The sequence below is a fragment of the Bos grunniens genome, chromosome 23, assembly GCF_055505025.1.
Source record: "Bos grunniens cultivar Pamir isolate PY7600 chromosome 23, Bosgru_T2T1.0, whole genome shotgun sequence".
NCBI lineage: Eukaryota > Metazoa > Chordata > Mammalia > Artiodactyla > Bovidae > Bos > Bos grunniens.
In genome coordinates this window covers 41,232,955-41,251,795 of record NC_141187.1, presented here as the reverse complement: position 1 = coordinate 41,251,795, position 18,841 = coordinate 41,232,955, and the positions used below count along the sequence as shown (strand labels likewise).

General features: G+C 41.7%; 1 protein-coding gene across 20 annotated transcripts in view; it reads right to left on the bottom strand.

The window, feature by feature from the left end:
• Positions 1-18,841, bottom strand: part of KIF13A (kinesin family member 13A) — a 202,926-nt gene that overhangs the window by 91,726 nt on the left and 92,359 nt on the right. For 19 of the 20 annotated variants that reach the window (XM_086370150.1, XM_086370142.1, XM_086370148.1 and 16 more), the window contains exon 4: positions 9,884-9,944. In XM_086370150.1, coding sequence (XP_086226276.1) covers positions 9,884-9,944 — 61 coding nt within the window. Of the gene's footprint in view, positions 1-9,883; positions 9,945-16,358; positions 16,633-18,841 lie in introns of those variants that run through there. The other variant, XM_086370160.1, reaches the window with a different exon arrangement.

The following is an 18,841-nucleotide window of genomic DNA, read 5'->3' as shown; positions in this document are numbered from 1 at the left end:
TGCCACACGCTCTTCTGCCCTCCCCAGCATAATCAGTTTTCCGTGATACAGGAACAATGGCTACACTTCACTCTGTGATGGACAGAGAATATTAACCATCAAAGACCATTACACAGTCGAGTAAGGACAGTCTGCTTTATCCAAAAGACCGAAGGTGTTTGTTTTTACTTTGTTCCTTTTTAAACACAGGAATCCCTTTTTTTTCAGTGCAGGAAAAAGTAACTTGTCCACTGCTTTTAGAAGCTTAGTTAACGAACAAAAAAAGAAAAAAAAAAAAAAAAAAGGAGCTCATTATGCTGGATGGTGGGAATCGGGGAATCCATAAAAGATGCTCTACTCCCACCCTTAATGTTTGCTGACTCCAGTTCACAAATGGAATGAAGTGCCCTTGTCTAGAAGAATGAATGTCAGCCCAGAAGGGAAAAGCCAGAAGTCCTGATGGAAGCAGAAGGATCTATGAGAATTTCTTTCTGTCCCAGACAAACCACACCTAGGCACAACCTGGTCCAACCCAAGAGCCTGTGGCTTTTCCGCAGGATCCCTGCCCAACAGGAGACAGCCACTCTACTGATGCCAGCTCCACGTGCCAGGTGTGGGGAGTCCACAGGGCAAACGTGATCTCACTTGTTCAGAACCATGACCAAGATGCCAATTTCCTCTGTGGGGCTTATGATTAGACGCCTATAACCGTGTGGACAAGTCTTAAAACACAGGCATGCCCGCAGCAACCCACAACACGATGTCAGAACGGTAGAGAGGGTTCCTGATTGGAATTTCTGCAAGCCAAGCCACAGAAGACCTGACCCACCCAGCCCTGAGTCACACATGGTACAGACCTCTGCAATGCTAACACCCTGAGTCTCCACACTTGTACATAGCCTGTCCCTCCTGGGAACAGCAGCAATGGCCTCAGAGCTACCAGGCATGTGCACTGGGAGCTGAGGAAACAAGGGAATTCTCTCTATAACAGGGCCCTGATACTGAAGTACAGAGGAAGAGAAGTCAGGGGTGGGAGGGAAAGTGCATACCATACATATGCCAACTCTTCACAGTGGCTATGCTCTAGGAAAGGTGAGAACAAAATAAGAGGGCATAACCTTGGGACTTCCTGGTGGTCCAGTGGGTAAGACTCTGAACTTCCAATGCAAGGGACATGTGTTCGATCCCTGGTCAGGGAGCTAAGGTTTCACAGGCCAGGCGGCGTGGCCAAAAAAACCCCCCGAAACTCAAAAAGGGCATGTGCATGCGTGCTTAGTCACTTCAGTCGTGTCTAACTCTTTTGCAACCTCATAGACTGTAACCCACGAGGCTCCTCTGTCCGTGGGGTTCTCCAGGCAAGAATATCAGAATGGGTTGCCCTTTCCTTTTCCAGGGGATCTTCCCCACTCAGGGATTGAACCCGCATCTCCTGAGTCTCCCGCATTGCAGGTGGATTCTTTACCACTGAGCTACCGGGAAAGCCCCGAAGAGGGCACAATCTTGTCTCATTCACAATCTGCATGAATCAAGCCAGCCTCACACACATCAGGGCTGACCAAAGCACTCAGTCTGGAGATCCAGGGCTGGACACGACATAAACACAGAATATTTCTAAAGTAGTGACCTGGAAGAGCAGTCAGAGTTTTAACACCATTTTATCACTTTAAACAGAACCTCCAGTCTTTCTTCTTTCTCCCATCTCTTTTCTCACTGGAGTTAGAGTGAAAAAATAAAATACATATATTTATGACCTGGAATTCCTGGGCTTGTGCGTTTGGGACGGTGTTTTTCCACTCCTAACCGAGGCTGACAGCCCTAGCGACTGTGACGAGTCTGGACTTGGCAGGTGGCACGGCTCCCAAGCCAAGCACCTGGACAGGGCGAGAGCCGTCAGACTCCACACACAAACCCGAAGGAGCGAGGGTTACGTTTCAGTAAATCTCTCCCTCAATTAGCACAACTCTCAGAAACGGTCACGGGTAGAGGCCTTAAACCTGGTTTACATTAAATGACCCCAAACTACAGACTTTAGACAGAAGAGCTAGGGCTTTCAAGGCTTGACTCGGTGACACGAGATTTAAGTTTTAGTCAACTATAGAGGGTTGCCCTCGAGGGGCTGGGTAAGAACCAGGCCCCCGAGAACCTAGGCCTGGAGCGTAAAGCTCGACGCGGGCCGTTTTCCACAGTGGCCTCTGGGAGCGGCCAGCCCCGCAGTCCGCAGCAGCCTTCCTCACAGCACGGCCTGGGTGACTCACCCAGACAGACGTGCCCAGCCCAGCGACAGCACTGGGGCCCGTCACCAGCTGGCAGTGAACTTCAGCGCCTTTTTCTGTCGCCTGATAAAGTGGCTGAGTCATGGGGGGAGGAGGGTCAGGCGTCAGGGCCTCAGAGGAAAGACCTGTGAGGCCCGCGCAGAAAACGCATTTGGAGTCATTTTCAGGAGGGTGCTTTCACATTCAACAGCTGCTGAAAAAGTCACTGTGTTTCAGCTCCACCTGTCCGATGGTTTGCCACAGTCTCTGACACAGAGGCAGGCCTGACTCAGTATCTCTTCTGGACTGTGGGGTGCACGGAACTGACAACACTTGAGGGGAGGGGAGAAGAAAGCCAAACCAAACACAGGCAATCAGGATTCCAGAGAACTTCCGACAGGAGGGAGAAGGCGAACAGTATTATTCCTGGCTAGATGCCAAGCCAGAGCACTTCAACAGTATGATTTCCTAAGCACAGCCTCCTGCTGGGATGAGAGAAAAGAGAGGAGGGCCCAGTACTGCGGCAGAATCCATAAAGTCCTCACGCCTACTTGTCATGGACCCAAATCCACCTTTACCACTGCTTTCAGCTCTCCTACCAGTGGCAGGGCCTCTCTGAACCTCAGTTTTCTCTTTTGTAAAATGGGGCCAATATCAGATTCTACTGATTGGGCATTTTGACAATTAAATGATCTCCTGCAGGTAAAGGAATGAGCGCAGTGCTGGGAACCTAGTGCTCAGGATTCTATTGTCTATTGTTGCTATTATTATCCACCCCATGAACGTACTCAACTAAGTTAAGCAATGTCTCTGTGTGCCAAGAAATAACTCTAGGGCAGGGTTCCCCAACCTCCAGGATCTAATGCCTAATGATGTGAAGTGGAGCTGATGTAACAATAATAGAAATAAAGCACACAATAAACGTAGTGTGCTTGAATCATCCCGAACTCCCCGCCCAGTCCATGGAGAAATTGTCTTCCACGAAACCAATCCCTAGTGTCAAAAAGCTTGGGGACCGCGGCCCTAAGGAATGTGTATGCGTGCTCAGTTGCTCAGTCATGTCTGACTCTTTGCGACTCCATGAACTATTGCCCACCAGGCTCCTCTGTCCATGGAATTATCCAGGCAGGAAAACTGGAGTGGGTTGCCATTTTCTCCTCCAAGGGATCTTCCCCACCCAGGGATCGAACCCACATCTCCTGCATTGCAGGTGGATTCTTTACCTCTGAGCCACCAGGGAAGCCCCAAGGAATAGATGTGGACAAAGAAAGGAAAGTGGAAGAAGGTAGGGCTGGGTGGGATTAAAAAATCTGGGAGTAGAGATGAGAAAAAAGAATACACATATACTCTTTTAAAAAATTTAACAGTATCAGCCTCGCCTACTCCAAAAAATTTTTCTTAACTGACTTTCACCTACCCAATTTTCTGAATTAACAAACATTCTCTCTTCCCCAGTAAAATACACTGGGGCATGCCCGCTGCATACTAAATCATCCAGCTGGAAGACGACTCTCTAGACTCCCAGCAGATGAGTTATGTTCTTACAAAGGGTCAGTTGTGTTTGCTCCTAGACTGGCTTATATCAGTTGCACTTCTCCACAATTACACAATTAACACATGCCAAAAGGGAGTTGCTAGTTTTAAGAAAACAAAGTTGGATGTTTAGGGACAACTTGATAAAGGTGAGTCACTAAAAGAACTGTCAAATCGGGAATGGGTGAGAATTTGGAAAAGACAAAGAAAAATCTAGAAGGATTCTACAGATTGTTTTATAAACATCTTTTTAAGATGGCATGCTCCACTTCCAGTGAATCTCTAACTTTTCACATCGTCAAGTACTATTGCTTCTCATAATCACAGGGAAAACTTCCACAGTTTTGACAAACTGAACAGCTAACAATTATTGAGTATTAATTCTATGCAAGGTACTTGCTGAGGGTTTACATACACGTGAAGATTTTTTTAAAAAGAATACCATATGCTAAAATGAATATTTTGGAACTCTGCTTAAATTTGGCAAAACTAATACAATTATGTAAAGTTTAAAAATAAAATAAAATTTTAAAAAAATTAAAAAAAAAAAACTCTTCAAAGGAAAGTGAAAAAAAAAATCGGTTTTATTTCGGCTACTGTCACTTTTTAGAATGTAAATTTTGATGCACAGTTAAATAATATAAAACAGAAATCGTTTCTACCTCTGAGCACATAAGCTTTCCCATCAAGAGAACAGACTCAGACATGGCTACTCTCCCCACAGAGATTGCCCATGGCTAGGGGGCGCTCAGCCGGCCCCTCATGGTACAAAGAAACATTAGCAGAACAAGAATCAGATGAAAAACATTTGTCCTGAATTGCAGGGTATTACAAAAACTGAAAACACAGGCTTCAGCAAATCTGAGCAACATACCATATGGTGAGAACTGTTATACAATTTCTAAGTCAACAGTTTAGACTCTCAGGTCAGGAAACGTTCATGTCCACATAGATTGCCCAGAAATGCCATCACAGACCAATTTCTATTTGGTATGAAGATTTATAGAAAAACAGGTTTATGAAAAATACTCTCCTAATAGGAAGAAAAGTAAAACCAAGGTTACTGGAAGTCATTGATATTTACCAACCTGACACATTTTAGGCACATGATAAAAAATGTGTTGGTTTATGGCCAAGAAGTCCTTAAATGAAATTAGCAGTGATTTAAACATTTACAAAGACCTATTATCTGTTATGGTGCTCTAAAGTTTCACTATAATAACCTTTTTCTTATTACTGAAAATAATGGAGAAGTAATGGTTTTCTTAATAATGGGCCTTCAGCAGGATCACTTGACTTATACCGACTTTTTAATCCCGAGTGTGGATCTATGTTTATGTATATATATTTATGGGCTTGGGAAGGGGAGGAGAAATGGGTTTATGTAGAAATGCCATGTTTTGAAAGACTAATTCTGCAGGTTACTTGTTTTTTTTTAAGCCCTGTCACAAAGGTTTTTGCTGAAAGATTCAGAACAATGCACAGACAAGTATTATTATGACTCACTAACCAAAAGGTAGTAATAAGCGATAATATAATTAAAATGTGCAATGTCTCAAAGCATGATTCAATGCCATTCAAACGGCTTAACAAACAAGCCTTTGATTTGCCTCTGAAAAGTCCACTGCAACAGCTGTGCGGCCAGCATAAAATGTCTGATTCATGTTTAATCCGAGAGCTGGAGGAGATCTGAGACCATTCCAGGCCATAGATCCTCCCTCTACAGATGAAGAAACAGACACTCCCGAAGTTCAGCAGTTTGTGGCAAAACCAGGTCTCATAGATACCAGCACGTACAATGCATTTTTTCTCCAAAGGACTGATGCTACTATCCTTACTACTGCTACAGCGAGACAGTGATGGCGATGATGATAAGTATTAAGTGAGCTTTTCCTATGGTTTAAGGTACTTTACATGAACAGGTCATTCAGTTCTCAAATCAACCTATGCGAGCAGGATTAATATAATTATGTAACCTAAGAGGAAACAGAACTTGCCTGACCTGACACAGATAAAAAGGTGCTGGAGGCGGGATTGGAACCCAGGCAGTTTGATTTAAAAGCCCACATGTTTCCACCACTCCACCCAACCCAGCGCTGTGCCCTTAAACCTACTACAGAATTACGGATTTCTACATCAGCCTGAGAGTGGAAGCTCTTGCTTGCGGTAGTAGCCTTTAATAAATAGAGTAACATAAAACATAACTTAGAATTGAACATTGACACACCCCGTGAAATCAAGAGCCTCCCTTTGCTCTTTCAGTCCAGGCACTCATCTCGCTCCCTCCCACCTCCTCTCTGCCCTCTGAGTTTTGAGAGCTGCCTCAAGAGCTCCGATTCAGTATCAATGATGCCATTCTTTATTGAGCCTGACAAATAGGTCGGTTTCAGGAACTATGTGCTTCCCTTTCTCCGTTTCCTCTATGCCTGATCAGAGAATGAATGCTTCTATCTTAATGTTTCCATTCACAATTAAGATGGAATCACGTTTTTTTTTTTTTTAAACTAAAGAGAAAAGAAATCAAACTATAATTCAATATAAAATAAAACGACTATATGGCGGAAACCAATACGATATTGTAAAGCAAGATCTTCCAATTAAAAATAAATAAATTTAAAAAATAAATATTGAATTTAAAAAAAGTAAATCAAATTAGTACAGAAACCACTCAACTAATCTACTAGCAATATATTTACTAGGCAGATTATTTGCAATAAGTGCCAAAAAACCTGAGGGAGTGGTGAGCAAGAATTTTACTGCCGAGGTAGTCACAGCATTTGTACTGTTCAGGAGTGTCTAAAGAATAAGAAACTTTCTCCCCACACTTTGTAAATAGATGCTACTCTATCAATCAAGAAAATCTTGTTTCAGGCTAATTGGAACATGGAATTTACGGTGATCATGCAAAGATTTAGTAAAGTTTAGGCTATCAGTATGTTTAGAAAGCATTTTTATCTCTTTATATATTCATCAACATACTATATGTAGTGAAAAGCTACAGAAATCTTGACTTTCACATTTGAATTTTATCATCTGTACTTAATAAAGTTATTTCCAGTAGGAAAAAGGTTTACATTCAGAGGCATAAGTGATACATTGCAGAACACCAGGATGGTCTCTATGGGCAGTTAATGGAGGATATGATTGTAGAGATGTAGAAAAGGAAGAGAAAAACAATCTTCCTAAAACATTCTATTAACCACATCACTCCAACAGCCTCTTTTTTTTTTTTTAATGGTTCTTAGCCTAGCTTTTTAAAATTTCCTGTTATCTGGCTTCACTCAACATGTACAAGGAAGTCTCTCACTGATTCCCCATAAGATGCATCTTCCGCTTGGACCAGTGTTACACACCATGCTCACTTCCACTTCTGCACCCTCACTTATGAAAAAGCCAAATGAAGTATTTATGGGCACCTTCCACTGGTCAGCTCATGCAGTTACCTACTGAAGCCTTATAACAACATCTAAGTACTATCATTGACATGCTTCCCATTTTACAGAAAAGAAACTATAGCTCAGAGAGATTAAATTGTCTAAGAGAATCAAAGCAAGCGTCCTGAGACTTAGACCAGAGTGGACTTCAGAGTCCACATGCTGTCCCTGACACCATACGCTTCCTCTCGTCTGGATGCCCTCCACACTGTGCATGTGCTCAGTCCTGCCCAACTCTTTGTGACCCCATGGACTGCAGCCTGCCAGCCTCCTCTGTCCATGGAATTCTCCAGGCAAGAATGCTGGAGTGGGTGGCCATTTCCTCCTCCAGGGGCTCTTCCCCACCCAGGGATCGAACTTACATCTCCTGCATCTCCTGCACTGGCAGGTGGATTCTTTACTACTGAGCCACCTGGGAAGCCTGCCTTCCATACTGCCCTTTGGTTAAATCTATGCTAAACTTTTATGTCCAGTTACAGTCCCATTTCCTTTATGATTTCTTCCCAGGCAACTTCAGTCTTTCCAGATTTTTGCCTCTCCTTGGGTTTTCTATAGTACTTATAAACCTGTAAAAATTTGAGCTTAAATACTATCTCCAAATGTTTACTGTTGTTTGTTTGCGTTCTTTTGCTTTCCAACTTAGGTTTTAATTTCTCAAGGGCTTCCTTGGCTGCACACACAGTAGAGGTTTAATGAATATTTAAGGAACTATTCTGATTCTTTCTGGCTTCCTGGGTTAAATAAGAAGAACAATCACACCGGGATGGAGCACAGAATGGATGGTAGGGAGACAGGGAGCAGCGGGTAGGGAAGGTAGATGGGGTTATATATTAATAATAAAGGACCTTAAAAGTCATCCAAGGAGTATAGATTTTATCTATAAGTGATGAGGAGTCCTCTAAAGTATTTGAGAATTTCATAAGATTTTTAATCCAGGGAGCTATATCTGACTACATCCGGAATAATATCAATTGAACAGAATGAGAGACTGTGCTTTGTATAGCCATAGCATTTGTCCTCATTTGTTTCTGTCACAGTATGAAGTGTTTTTTTAAAATCCAAAAGCACACATCCAGAATACTCTTGCCTGGAAAATCCCATGGATGGAGGAGCCTGTTAGGCTGCAGTTCATGGGGTCACGAAGAGTCGGACACGACTGAGCCACTTCACTTTCACTTTTCACTTTCATGCATTGGAGAAGGCAATGGCAACCCACTCCAGTGTTCTTGCCTGGAGAATCCCAGGGACGGGGGAGCCTGGTGGGCTGCCGTCTATGGGGTCGCACAGAGTTGCAAACGACTGAAGTGACTTAGCAGCAGAATGAAAATACACACAGTGCTAACAGTCAAGGCAGACTCTGTAGAATATATTATCTAGCATCCCGAAGGACTAATAAAAAGACAAATTAATTACAGCCAACATTAAAAATTATCTATTCACATTAACAAAATACACTGCTGAAGTTGTAGGAATGATGTTTGGAAAGAAGGCTTATTTACTCAATGAGAGCCCCAGAAGGAATTTTCCAACTTCAAGATTAACTTTTGCAAAAGCTATATATCAAATAATTTCTCAGCAGATTTTCTTTATGCGGCAAGGAAAAGGTTATCAAGAAACAAAATTTCCTACAAGCAGATGACTTCCTTTGCCTTCTAATCTTTTAAGATCTACAGCCTCTCCATCATCCTCTTGCCCTTTCGTTCAGTAAATGGAAAAATAATTCAACTGAGATTCTTTTTTTTGAATATTTATGCATGTATGTATGTATTTAGCTGCACAGGTCTTAGTCATGTGGACTCTTAGTTACGGCATGTGGGATCTAGTTTCCTGACCAGGGATGGAACCTGGGCCCCCTGCACTGGGAGCTTGGAGTCTTAGCCACTGGACCACCAGGGAAGTCCCAGCTGAGAGTCTCATAAGTAAGGAGAAAATACTCATTAAGACGATATATTTAAGAAAAGGGGTCACAGTCAGAAGGAGAGGAATGAAGACCTCCTCCACTAAAACAAGCGCTTCCCTCTTGAGCTTACTTAAACTCCTAGGAAAAGTGAAGATTCACCTGTGATCACAAATAATAAAATTATTAATAGCAGTCATTTGTATTTAATGAAGTAGGGATAAAATGCCTCAAAAGGAAGGAACAGTAGCAAAATGTGGGGCCAGGAGGCCATGTTTCCCTGAAGAAAGAAGAGCTTTAGTTCACATCACCACTGACTACCCTAGAACACTCAGGACATGAGAGGGTCCTGAAAACCAACAGCATCTGTCGTTGCTTGTTTACATGAGCAGAGCATCCTCTACAAGTCAGAGGTGAGGGAAGACAGGACACATTAACCTCCTTTTCGTGTGATAACCGCAACACAGCTTAAGGTGGTTCCCCGTCATCTCCAATCCTTGGAACACCTCTAAAGATACGTCATACCCCCTTCACAGGTGAAGAACCTGAAGCTTAAGGAGCTTGGGGGCAGAGAGGGGGAACCTGTCTGCAGTTTCTTAGCAAGTACGTGGCTGAGCCAGATCCTGAAACCAAATCTTACTGGCTTCAAAGCCCACATGCTAGAATTGGAAAGAATGAGTGCAAATTTTATGGAAAAAAACAGAACTCTGGAATAATTAAAGAAAACAGACGTAATGCAAGAAGAGGCCAGAGGCCCAACATCAAGTAGAGAGAGACAATCAACTTACCAGCATATTTTGTAGTGTTGGATTCATCCATGGACCAAAAGCAATAATCAAATGCAAATACCTGGATGAAAGAACAGAATATTAAACTTAAAAACGTATTAACTTCCATGAGTAAATCAGACTGAAAAACAATTCACTGATGAGGATGCCTGCTTCTGTCTGATTTAAAAGAAAAAACAAAAACCAGAAGTATGACTCTTTATTAACTCTGAAGTTTCTTTCAGACTAAATTGGCTATTTTCTTGTATTATAAATACAAGGTTATTTTCTTATATTAGAGTAAATTATATATGAAAATTGCTACTTACTCCACATTCAAACAAGCAGACCTCTTAGCCAAAATATTTTAAATTATACTTTTAGTGAGAAAAGACAATGGCTTCTCTCCCAAGTCTGCAGTTTCAGCAGATGCTGAAATGGTGGCCCAGGTAGACCTTCCATGGTTTCACAATACTAAAGTGATCAACTTTCACTGAAATCAGTCCCACCTAACTTTCCATGACCTTATCATTTCTAGCATAGCTAAAGGTTTGTCAAAACTTTCCACATTCCCAGAAATCTTAAGACTCCCAATTCTGGGCCAGGTATTGTTAATATATCAATTCGCTCTTGCATGCTTTAGCTTTTTGTATAGTTATGGAATGCCTACTATGTACTAGGAATGGTTAATGCTGCTCTATCAGTTCAGTCCAGTCGATCAGTCGTGTCCAACTCTTTGTGACCCTATGGACTGCAGCACTCCAGGCTTCCCTGCTCCATAAGGACACACCTCTAACCACTGTTTTCCATGCATACGACCACCACTCATGTTCCAGCCAACTTTACCACATGCACAGGGCCATGCTCCCCAAAGTACGCACCAAGGGACGGCAGTTTCCTGAGACAGTCCGTGAAATAAGGATTATACCACGTTGGAAATGGTGCATATTTTACCCTGTTTAAGGTTTTCTATGCAATTCTCAACATTAAAGGTGCTGAAAAGTCTTCAGCAAATACACCCATTTTTTAAAAATTCATTTTTATTGGAGTATAGTTGCTTTACCATGTTGTGTTTCTACTGTACAGCAAAACGAATCAGCCATACATATATGGAGACATATATGGGGATTTATATGGGGACATACATCCCCTCCCTTCTGGACTGTCCTTCCCATTCAGGTCACCACAGCACATTAGGTAGAATTTCCTGTTCTATACGGTATATTCTCATTAGTTATCTATTTTTCAGATAGTATCGACAGTGTATATGTATTAAATATCAATCCTGACCTCCCAATTCTTCCCACCTCCCCTTTCCCCCTTGGTATCCATACATAAACCCATTTGGTTGTGTAACTTTATTTCTCCAATTTCTTTTGATGAGGAGACCTTTCTTGTTGTTTAGTCACTAAGTCATGTCCGACTGTTTGCGACCCGTGGCCTATAGCCTGCCAGGCTCCTCTGTCCATGGGATTTCCCAGGCAAGAATACTGGAGTGGGTTGCCATTTCCTTGTCCAGGGGATCTTTCTGACCCAGGGATTGAACCTGTGTCTCCTGCTTGGCAGGCAGATTCTTTACCACTGAGCCACCTGGGAAGCCCAGCGACCCTTTCTGGAGTAACACCCAGTACCATGCCCTGAAGCTACTGTTTCTCAGCATCACCATCCTATTCCTCAAGCTAACTGACTCAGGGGACTCAGCATCTGTTTTCTTGGCTCCTTGGCTCCAGCCTTCCCTGCTCCCCCATGCAACGCCAATAGTAAAATGCAATCCTCCTGTGGACAGAGACTCTTGAACATTTAACCATTTCCAAGGGATTGTAAGCACTGGGCAGTCAGAAACAAACACTCTGACCTGGCCCTAGAAACTGGCCCTAAGGGAACTTTCCAGCCTAAGTCTCCCAACAGCCACATGCTTCAGCTGAACTTGTCCATACCTCGGAGTTACTAGTACAATTCCACCCGTCATTTGCTTCGTTTCCACCCTTCAAAATGCTCCACACTCCTTAAGGCCCGTGCCAATATATTTTTTGTCCAGGAAGCATTCTTTGGTTAAACCCAAAGGGATCAGCTTTCTCTTCTCTGAACTCTCAAAATACTGTTAAATCCTATTTTTGTGACTCCTATCACAATTATTTTTTCACTTACCCTGTATATGATCTGTGCATAGGTTTTACCTCTACTGCTAGACAAAGGTAGCATAGGAACCGTACCTAATTCTTATTTGTATCATGCAGTGTCCACAGTAGTTGCTTTATAATTATTTATTAAATGATTACTGGCATTGAGACCTTGGAAGAAAGCAGGTACCTTCCACATCACCAAAAGACAATGTTACACTCTGAATATTTTCAGCACCACCTGTACTTCAGTGCTTTTAAATGGATTCAGGTCCACACACAACTTATATCATCAACCTCAAATCCAAATTCAATTTTGTTATGTATACAAACATTCACTCTGGTCTCAGAATAACCAAGGTTAAAATGAACAGCTATGAAACAACAGTTCCAGCCAACAGAGTGTGAAATATTTACTGCATTCTAGGGCTCTTCCAAAGACTTGAGAGACCACACAGGCATAATCCAGTTAATCTTCCTGCCTCAAGGCAGGACAGAATTTCAACACTTCTCCTGAGAGATGAAGATCTGTCTTGTTTTTAAACATTTCCAGAAAAGGAGATTCCACAACCTCCCTTTGATGGCATCTTTATAACACTTAACTTTCAATTCCAGGGTATTTTCCTTTCCTTTTGACTTAAGTCAACTCTTCTGGCTTTAAACAGCCAACAGAGGCTCCTGTCCAATTTTTAGGTACTGTTTCCCTCTAGACTCCAATGAATTCCTCTTAGTAGCTGCTACATACAGTGCAATCATAATTTATCTCCTGTATGTTAATTTTTCATACCTTCCAGAAACTTACGGGTAACAGTTTGCTATTGTGCATATAAGATTAGAAAGCTAAGATCTATATTCACAGTAATGTCACTTGAAATAAAATGAAATCCACTCCAAAACTGGGGGTCTACCCTTAACAACAATCATTCCAAATTCTGTGCCAACTTTCATTTCTAACAAACTAGTTAATAGTCTAAAGTTGGTTTTGATCATAAAAAGGAAGATGAAATTTTCATTTTAGGCACTTGCCCCCACTCCCAAATTCAGACAAATGTTAAAAGCGTTTTCTCAAAGGGCTCTTATAGTACTGGCAGACACACTTGTTCTTTGCCTGCCAAATACTGGCCTCTCCCTGAACTGAATTATGTCTCAAATTTCAAAACCTGTGATCACAAGCATTTTAGAATAGGCACGCCTCAAGCCAGTCACGGAGTATGGGTTATGATTTTACTCAACATTTATCATAAGAAAGTTAAGCCTAGAAATCTGAAGGATTTTCCTAAAAACTCAAAGCAACTGGAAAGATTTTTGCTGTCATTTTTTTCTTTAAGAAAGGCTGCCAGTGATTTCCCCACCAATCCTTCTTTGAAATTTCAGAGCACTCTTCATCGCCCACGGCACTAGTTCACATGCGGTCCTGTTCCATGGCTTAGTTCTTCTTGTGTGGGTCTCAGCTCCACTTAAAGGCAAACCTGGCGGGGGCAGGGGCTTTGTCTTAGGCTGGTGTCTGGGTCATATCTCATACAGAGCAGTCACTGTACGTAATACTTTCTCAATAAATAAACATAATACCAGGAGAAGAAGTTGAAATGCAGACAAGAACATGGAATGGACATGAGGAACTCTTAGGAAAAAGTAGAAGTTCAAACTGCAAGACAGATTTTTAAATGTTTCATTACTTTCAGATGCAGTTTTTCAGGGAACTTGTGGCCTTTAATGGTCAAATAGAGATTCGGTCACTAGATGAGTCCTCTCCGGCATCATCATTCCAGGGTTCACGAGCATAAACTAGTATGACCACATCAAGTATAATTATTTATTGTGAGAATAACTATTTGGTATGACTTACAAAAATAGTGTGTAAAAGTTTAAAATAATTTATCTAAGGTAGCATGATCATTTCCCCTGCAATCTTGTTGCTGCTAAGTCACTTCAGTCGTGTCCGATTCTGTGCGACCCCATAGACGGCAGCCCACCAGGCTCCCCCGTCCCCGGGATTCTCCAGGCAAGAACACTGGAGTGGGTTACCATTTCCTTCTCCAATGCATGAAAGTGAAAAGTGAAAGTGAAGTCGCTGAGTCGGGTCCGACTCTTCGCAACCCCATGGACTGCAGCCCACCAGGCTCCTCCATCCATGGGATTTTCCAGGCAAGAGTACTGGAGTGGGGTGCCGTTAGTACTATAAATAAACTAGTGTTCACAAACAATTATCTTTCTTTTCCTGGCTTAAAAAAATTATTTAACTTAATCACAAAGGTTTGTAACAAAAGAGGACATGGTTTTCTTAGGTCTTAAAGAAATTTTGATTTTCTCATACAGAAATCATTGACATTTCCAGTTGCCAATGGGAAGGGAGAGTTAGGGAGTTTGGGATGGTCATGTACAACTGCTATATTTAAAAGAGATAACCAACAAGGTTCTACTGTATAGCACAAGGAACTCTGCTCAATGTTATGTGGCAGCCTGGATGCGAGAGGGGTCTAGAGGAGAATGGACAGATACGCACATATGGCTGAGTCCCTTCACTGTTCACCCGAAACTATCACAAGGTGGTTAATCGACTATACCCCAAAACAAAATAAAAAGTTCAAAACAAAATCATTGACATTTCAAAAGAGATAACTAAACTATTTTCCTGAGAGCTACTCTTTGGAAACTAACCACTTCAAATAAAAAGGAAATACATCATTTTTTCTGAAGCCAGCACATTATACTAGAGAAAAATATTTATTCAAGACTTCTAACTAATTTCACTAGAATTCCTAAATCTTTATTTTACCTATTCATTATGAAGTCACTGGTATCTTGAGTATAGGAGATGGGGGACTTTTTAAGGCATACAACTGACCCCCCCAAAAAAATCAAATCTGTATAAACCAAGTATAATTTTCATATTTCACCAATGCCAATCAATATTGTTAACTTTTTTGTAAAGCAACCCACATTTTCCAAGAGCCTTCAACTAGAAAAAGAACCAAAGGTACAGATGCTCCCCAGTTGTTTTTAAAATCTGAAAACCACTGTCTTCACTGTTTTCAATGAAATGCAACTCCACCTGCTTGGAATCCCACTCCCTCCTCTTAGTTTCCAGCTTGTAAAACTCAGACCAGCATTTAATTCCCTGAAGCTTGATGGACACATTGGTCCCACCTTCAGCACACTCCTAAAAATGTTCACTTTGCATCTCTGTGAACCACTGATCATCCTGTAAAGGGATCACAAGCTGTTTTCAATAAGGCAGATGTGTTGGGTGATACACACTCTGAGGCAAACGTGCCTTAGGACGCAGAGGCAGGATGCACCGCAGAGAAACTCCACTCTTATTGAAAAGTCTCATTTCACTGGCAGGTCAGCAAAATTCAAGTTGCCATTTTAAAAAAAAGAAAAAAAGCATCTTTTATGTTCCTTGAAGAAAGAGCATCAGGGTTCTAAGAAATGTGACCTGTAATCATTTTTCTGATCCATAAATACCAAATGTAAAGGTACTTTCAACTGCATACCTCTTTCTACTTGCACACTTTCACTAATTGCACACTTTCTCCAATTATAAAACAGTTGATCCAGAAAGCATTCTGGCTAATTGCCACTGCTCGCGGTTTGAGGTACTACGGGGAACTCAGAGACACATTAGGCATGTGTTTCTGTCCTTTAGTCGCTTTTGGTCTAGTTATAGAGACAAAACAAAAGAATTCTTGAAAATTAAAAAGCATGTTTTATTCCCCAAAATAATTTTTGTACTTTTCAACTCCTCTCTAGGCAGAAAGTGATTAACCCAATACTTTTCTCAAGATAACTGAATTTTAGGGAAAGAAACACCTCCAAACATACACATCAATTTTTTGCAAAATGCATCAAAGCATACTCCCTTTCTAATTTCTCCTTATTAAATTATTTCAGCATCATCTCAAATGTCACTCCCTTATGAACCTTTCTTAAGGACACTACTTCTTCTTACTCTGAATTTCATACCTCTCTGGCCAGATTGTATGGGTTAACATGTATAAGAGAGTTCCTTTTTTCTTCTACATTACTAATTCTGAGAGGTCAAGACCTTGGTTTTCCTAATGATTTTATTGCCCACAATTCCACCAAACAAAAATACTCTGAGAATTTACTTTTTAAAGCAACTTCACAGTGAATGACCATTCACTTAAAAATGATCTCGTAAATCTGTGTTGTCACACATGACAGCTGCTTAAATAAAACAGGCCACACCAGTGAGTAGGGTAGTAGATTACCCAACAGTACTTGGTTGAAGGCTGTTCCCACTCGACTGTGAAAGTGACAAGACCAATGTCACCCTACAGACATGATCTGTGTGTTTACTGGATTCCCACTCATTTCCCAAAAGACAGGAGCAAGTTCCCCTATTCACTTACAGATTATGTCAAGAGTCAGGCATCTCTCCAGCTCTGAGATGTTCCACCAATGACCAAGAAATCTTCCGGGTGGATGAGCACAGTGGGAAGTCCAGGGGGAAAAAGGAGAAGAGAAAACATGGAAGTCTAAGAAAATCTCCCCTCTGATAACCCCTTGGCTCTCTTCACCCTCTGGCCATTCTTCAAGACCTGCCCAAAGGTCACCTCCTCCAGTGCGTCCTCAACTTCCCTCCTCTGCGCTCTTTCACTCAATAGCTTCACCTCTCAAATACACAGTCCACCGAAGTAAGCACACATTTTATACTAAATGACGGCTGTGGGCATTTAAGCAAAGTGTCTACCAATACAATGCATGGTGCACAGTAAAACTCAGTCTATGGCAGCTACTGCTATCCGTTTTGACAGTCTCTACAGACGGACTCCTCTCCCAGTTAACAGAACAGCACAGTTTCCATTTACAGAGTGTTTATTATGTAGCAGGCACCATCCTAAGCGTGTTACTTTCTCATCAAGCTTGGAGGTTTCCTCAGCCAGGGACTGTGCTAATTCATTTCTTTAATCCTTACAGGCACAGACACAGTAGATAGGTGCTCTGTATTTGCTGAGTCAAATAAAGAAAGAAAAATGAAAAGGCAAAGAAGGTTCGTACGACCATGAGAAGAGAGCTGCTATAGTTCACCAAGTTCCTCGTCAAAAGGATCAACACAAGCCTCACTGTGTACTTCCTAGCCCCCAAGTCCAGAATGAAAAGGGCTTCCCACAGAGGGAAAAAAGTCCACTCTATGTGGGCTGGCTGGGCTTTGCACGAAGGAGTGTGTCTCCCTGTGCTCACACGATCCTGCCATCCTCCTCTCTGGGTACAATTCACCCACTGTTCACATCTGCAGACTGAGCTGCTTGCTACTCACAGCTTGTTCTGACTCTGGAACTGCACCTGAGATCTCTCCACAAACCCCATTTCTCCGGTTTTATAAATATCGGCGAGCCCATGTCCTGTTGGTGGTTACTTCAACTCTGTTCATTTGAAAGAGTACAATGACTACGAGAGACGTGGTGTGCCAAATGTGTTCACGTGTCAGCACGTGAACTGGTGGAGAACTGAAGCAGACCAAAAAGAATTAAAGCCCTGCATTCATGCCATGTCGAAATGAAGATGTTTAGCGTGATCTGTTTTCCACCACTTACAATGCTGTACATGTTTAATCTTCCTCACCATACTGTGAGTTCCAGAGAGCAGGAACCACTAGTTAAATTGCCTCTTGAGCCCCACAAATTCTTCACACTGTACCTTCCACAAATGTTCTCAATTATAGGCATCTAATAAATGATATTTGAATGAATACAGTAAAAATGCCTCCTAGGAAAAAACGCAGTGGGGTAGGGCTCTGCTGCCATTCAATTCATGCAGCTGCAACACTCATGGGCTCAGATATAAAGGCAGAAATGTAAGGGGTGACAGCAGAGTGGCTGCATTTAACAGGGTAAGAGAAACAGCAAAAACCTCAGGATGGATGCTAAAAAGAAGTTCCACATTCAGCTATATGTTTGGTCTGAAACAGAAATATGATCCAAGCTACAAATGTAATTTAAATTGCGTCTGTAGGCACACTCAAAAGTCAAGAGATAAAACAATTTAAATAATGTTTTTATTTAACCTAATACACTTGTTAAAATATTTACTTTTTTCCTCATACTAAGTCTTTGATGTCTGCTGTGTATTTTTACACTCACAAAAATCTCAGTTTTGACCAGCCACATAGCACATGTTCAAATGCTGCGTGTGGCTAAGTGGCTGCTGTATTGGACAGAACAGGTCTACAACTCACCTCATTTCAGGCCACCACTCAGTTTTCAGAAATGCACAAAGTGAATGATGAAAATGATGGAGGTCACAGACTGTAAAATGAGTCTGAATGAAACTGCACTTCAGATGGCATAAGCTGTATAGAGTGATTTCTCCCTCCTTATTTCCGAGCCTTTTTCAGTAAAGTCAGGTTTTTTGGCATGGCAGTATGACTCATTAAAGGATACTGCCTCCAAAAAGTAACAATTTTATTTTGTTATGCTGTCATTTTCTCCTGTTCAAGACTTTGCCAACAAACTTATGTAATTAGAAGAGGGATTAAACACCCTTAAATTCAATAGTTCTTAACAGGGCTTGTAAATAAAAAACAGGAAGATCCCCTGGAGAAGGGCATGGCAACCCACTCCAGTATTCTTGCCTGGAGAATCCCACGGATAGAGAAGTCTGACGGGATATAGCCCATGGGGTCACACAGAGTCAGACACAACTGAGCTACTAAGACTTTCACTTTAAAGTGAGTTTAATTAGTAAGATCAAATTGTTCAATGACTCTTACACTAACTTATGGAGATCTTAAAATGATGATCATGGCTTTAAAAATGAGCAAACGGTGTAAAGAAGAATGTGATTGTAAACAAAGTGATCTTGCAGATATTTACTTTTGCTTCAGACTCTTCCT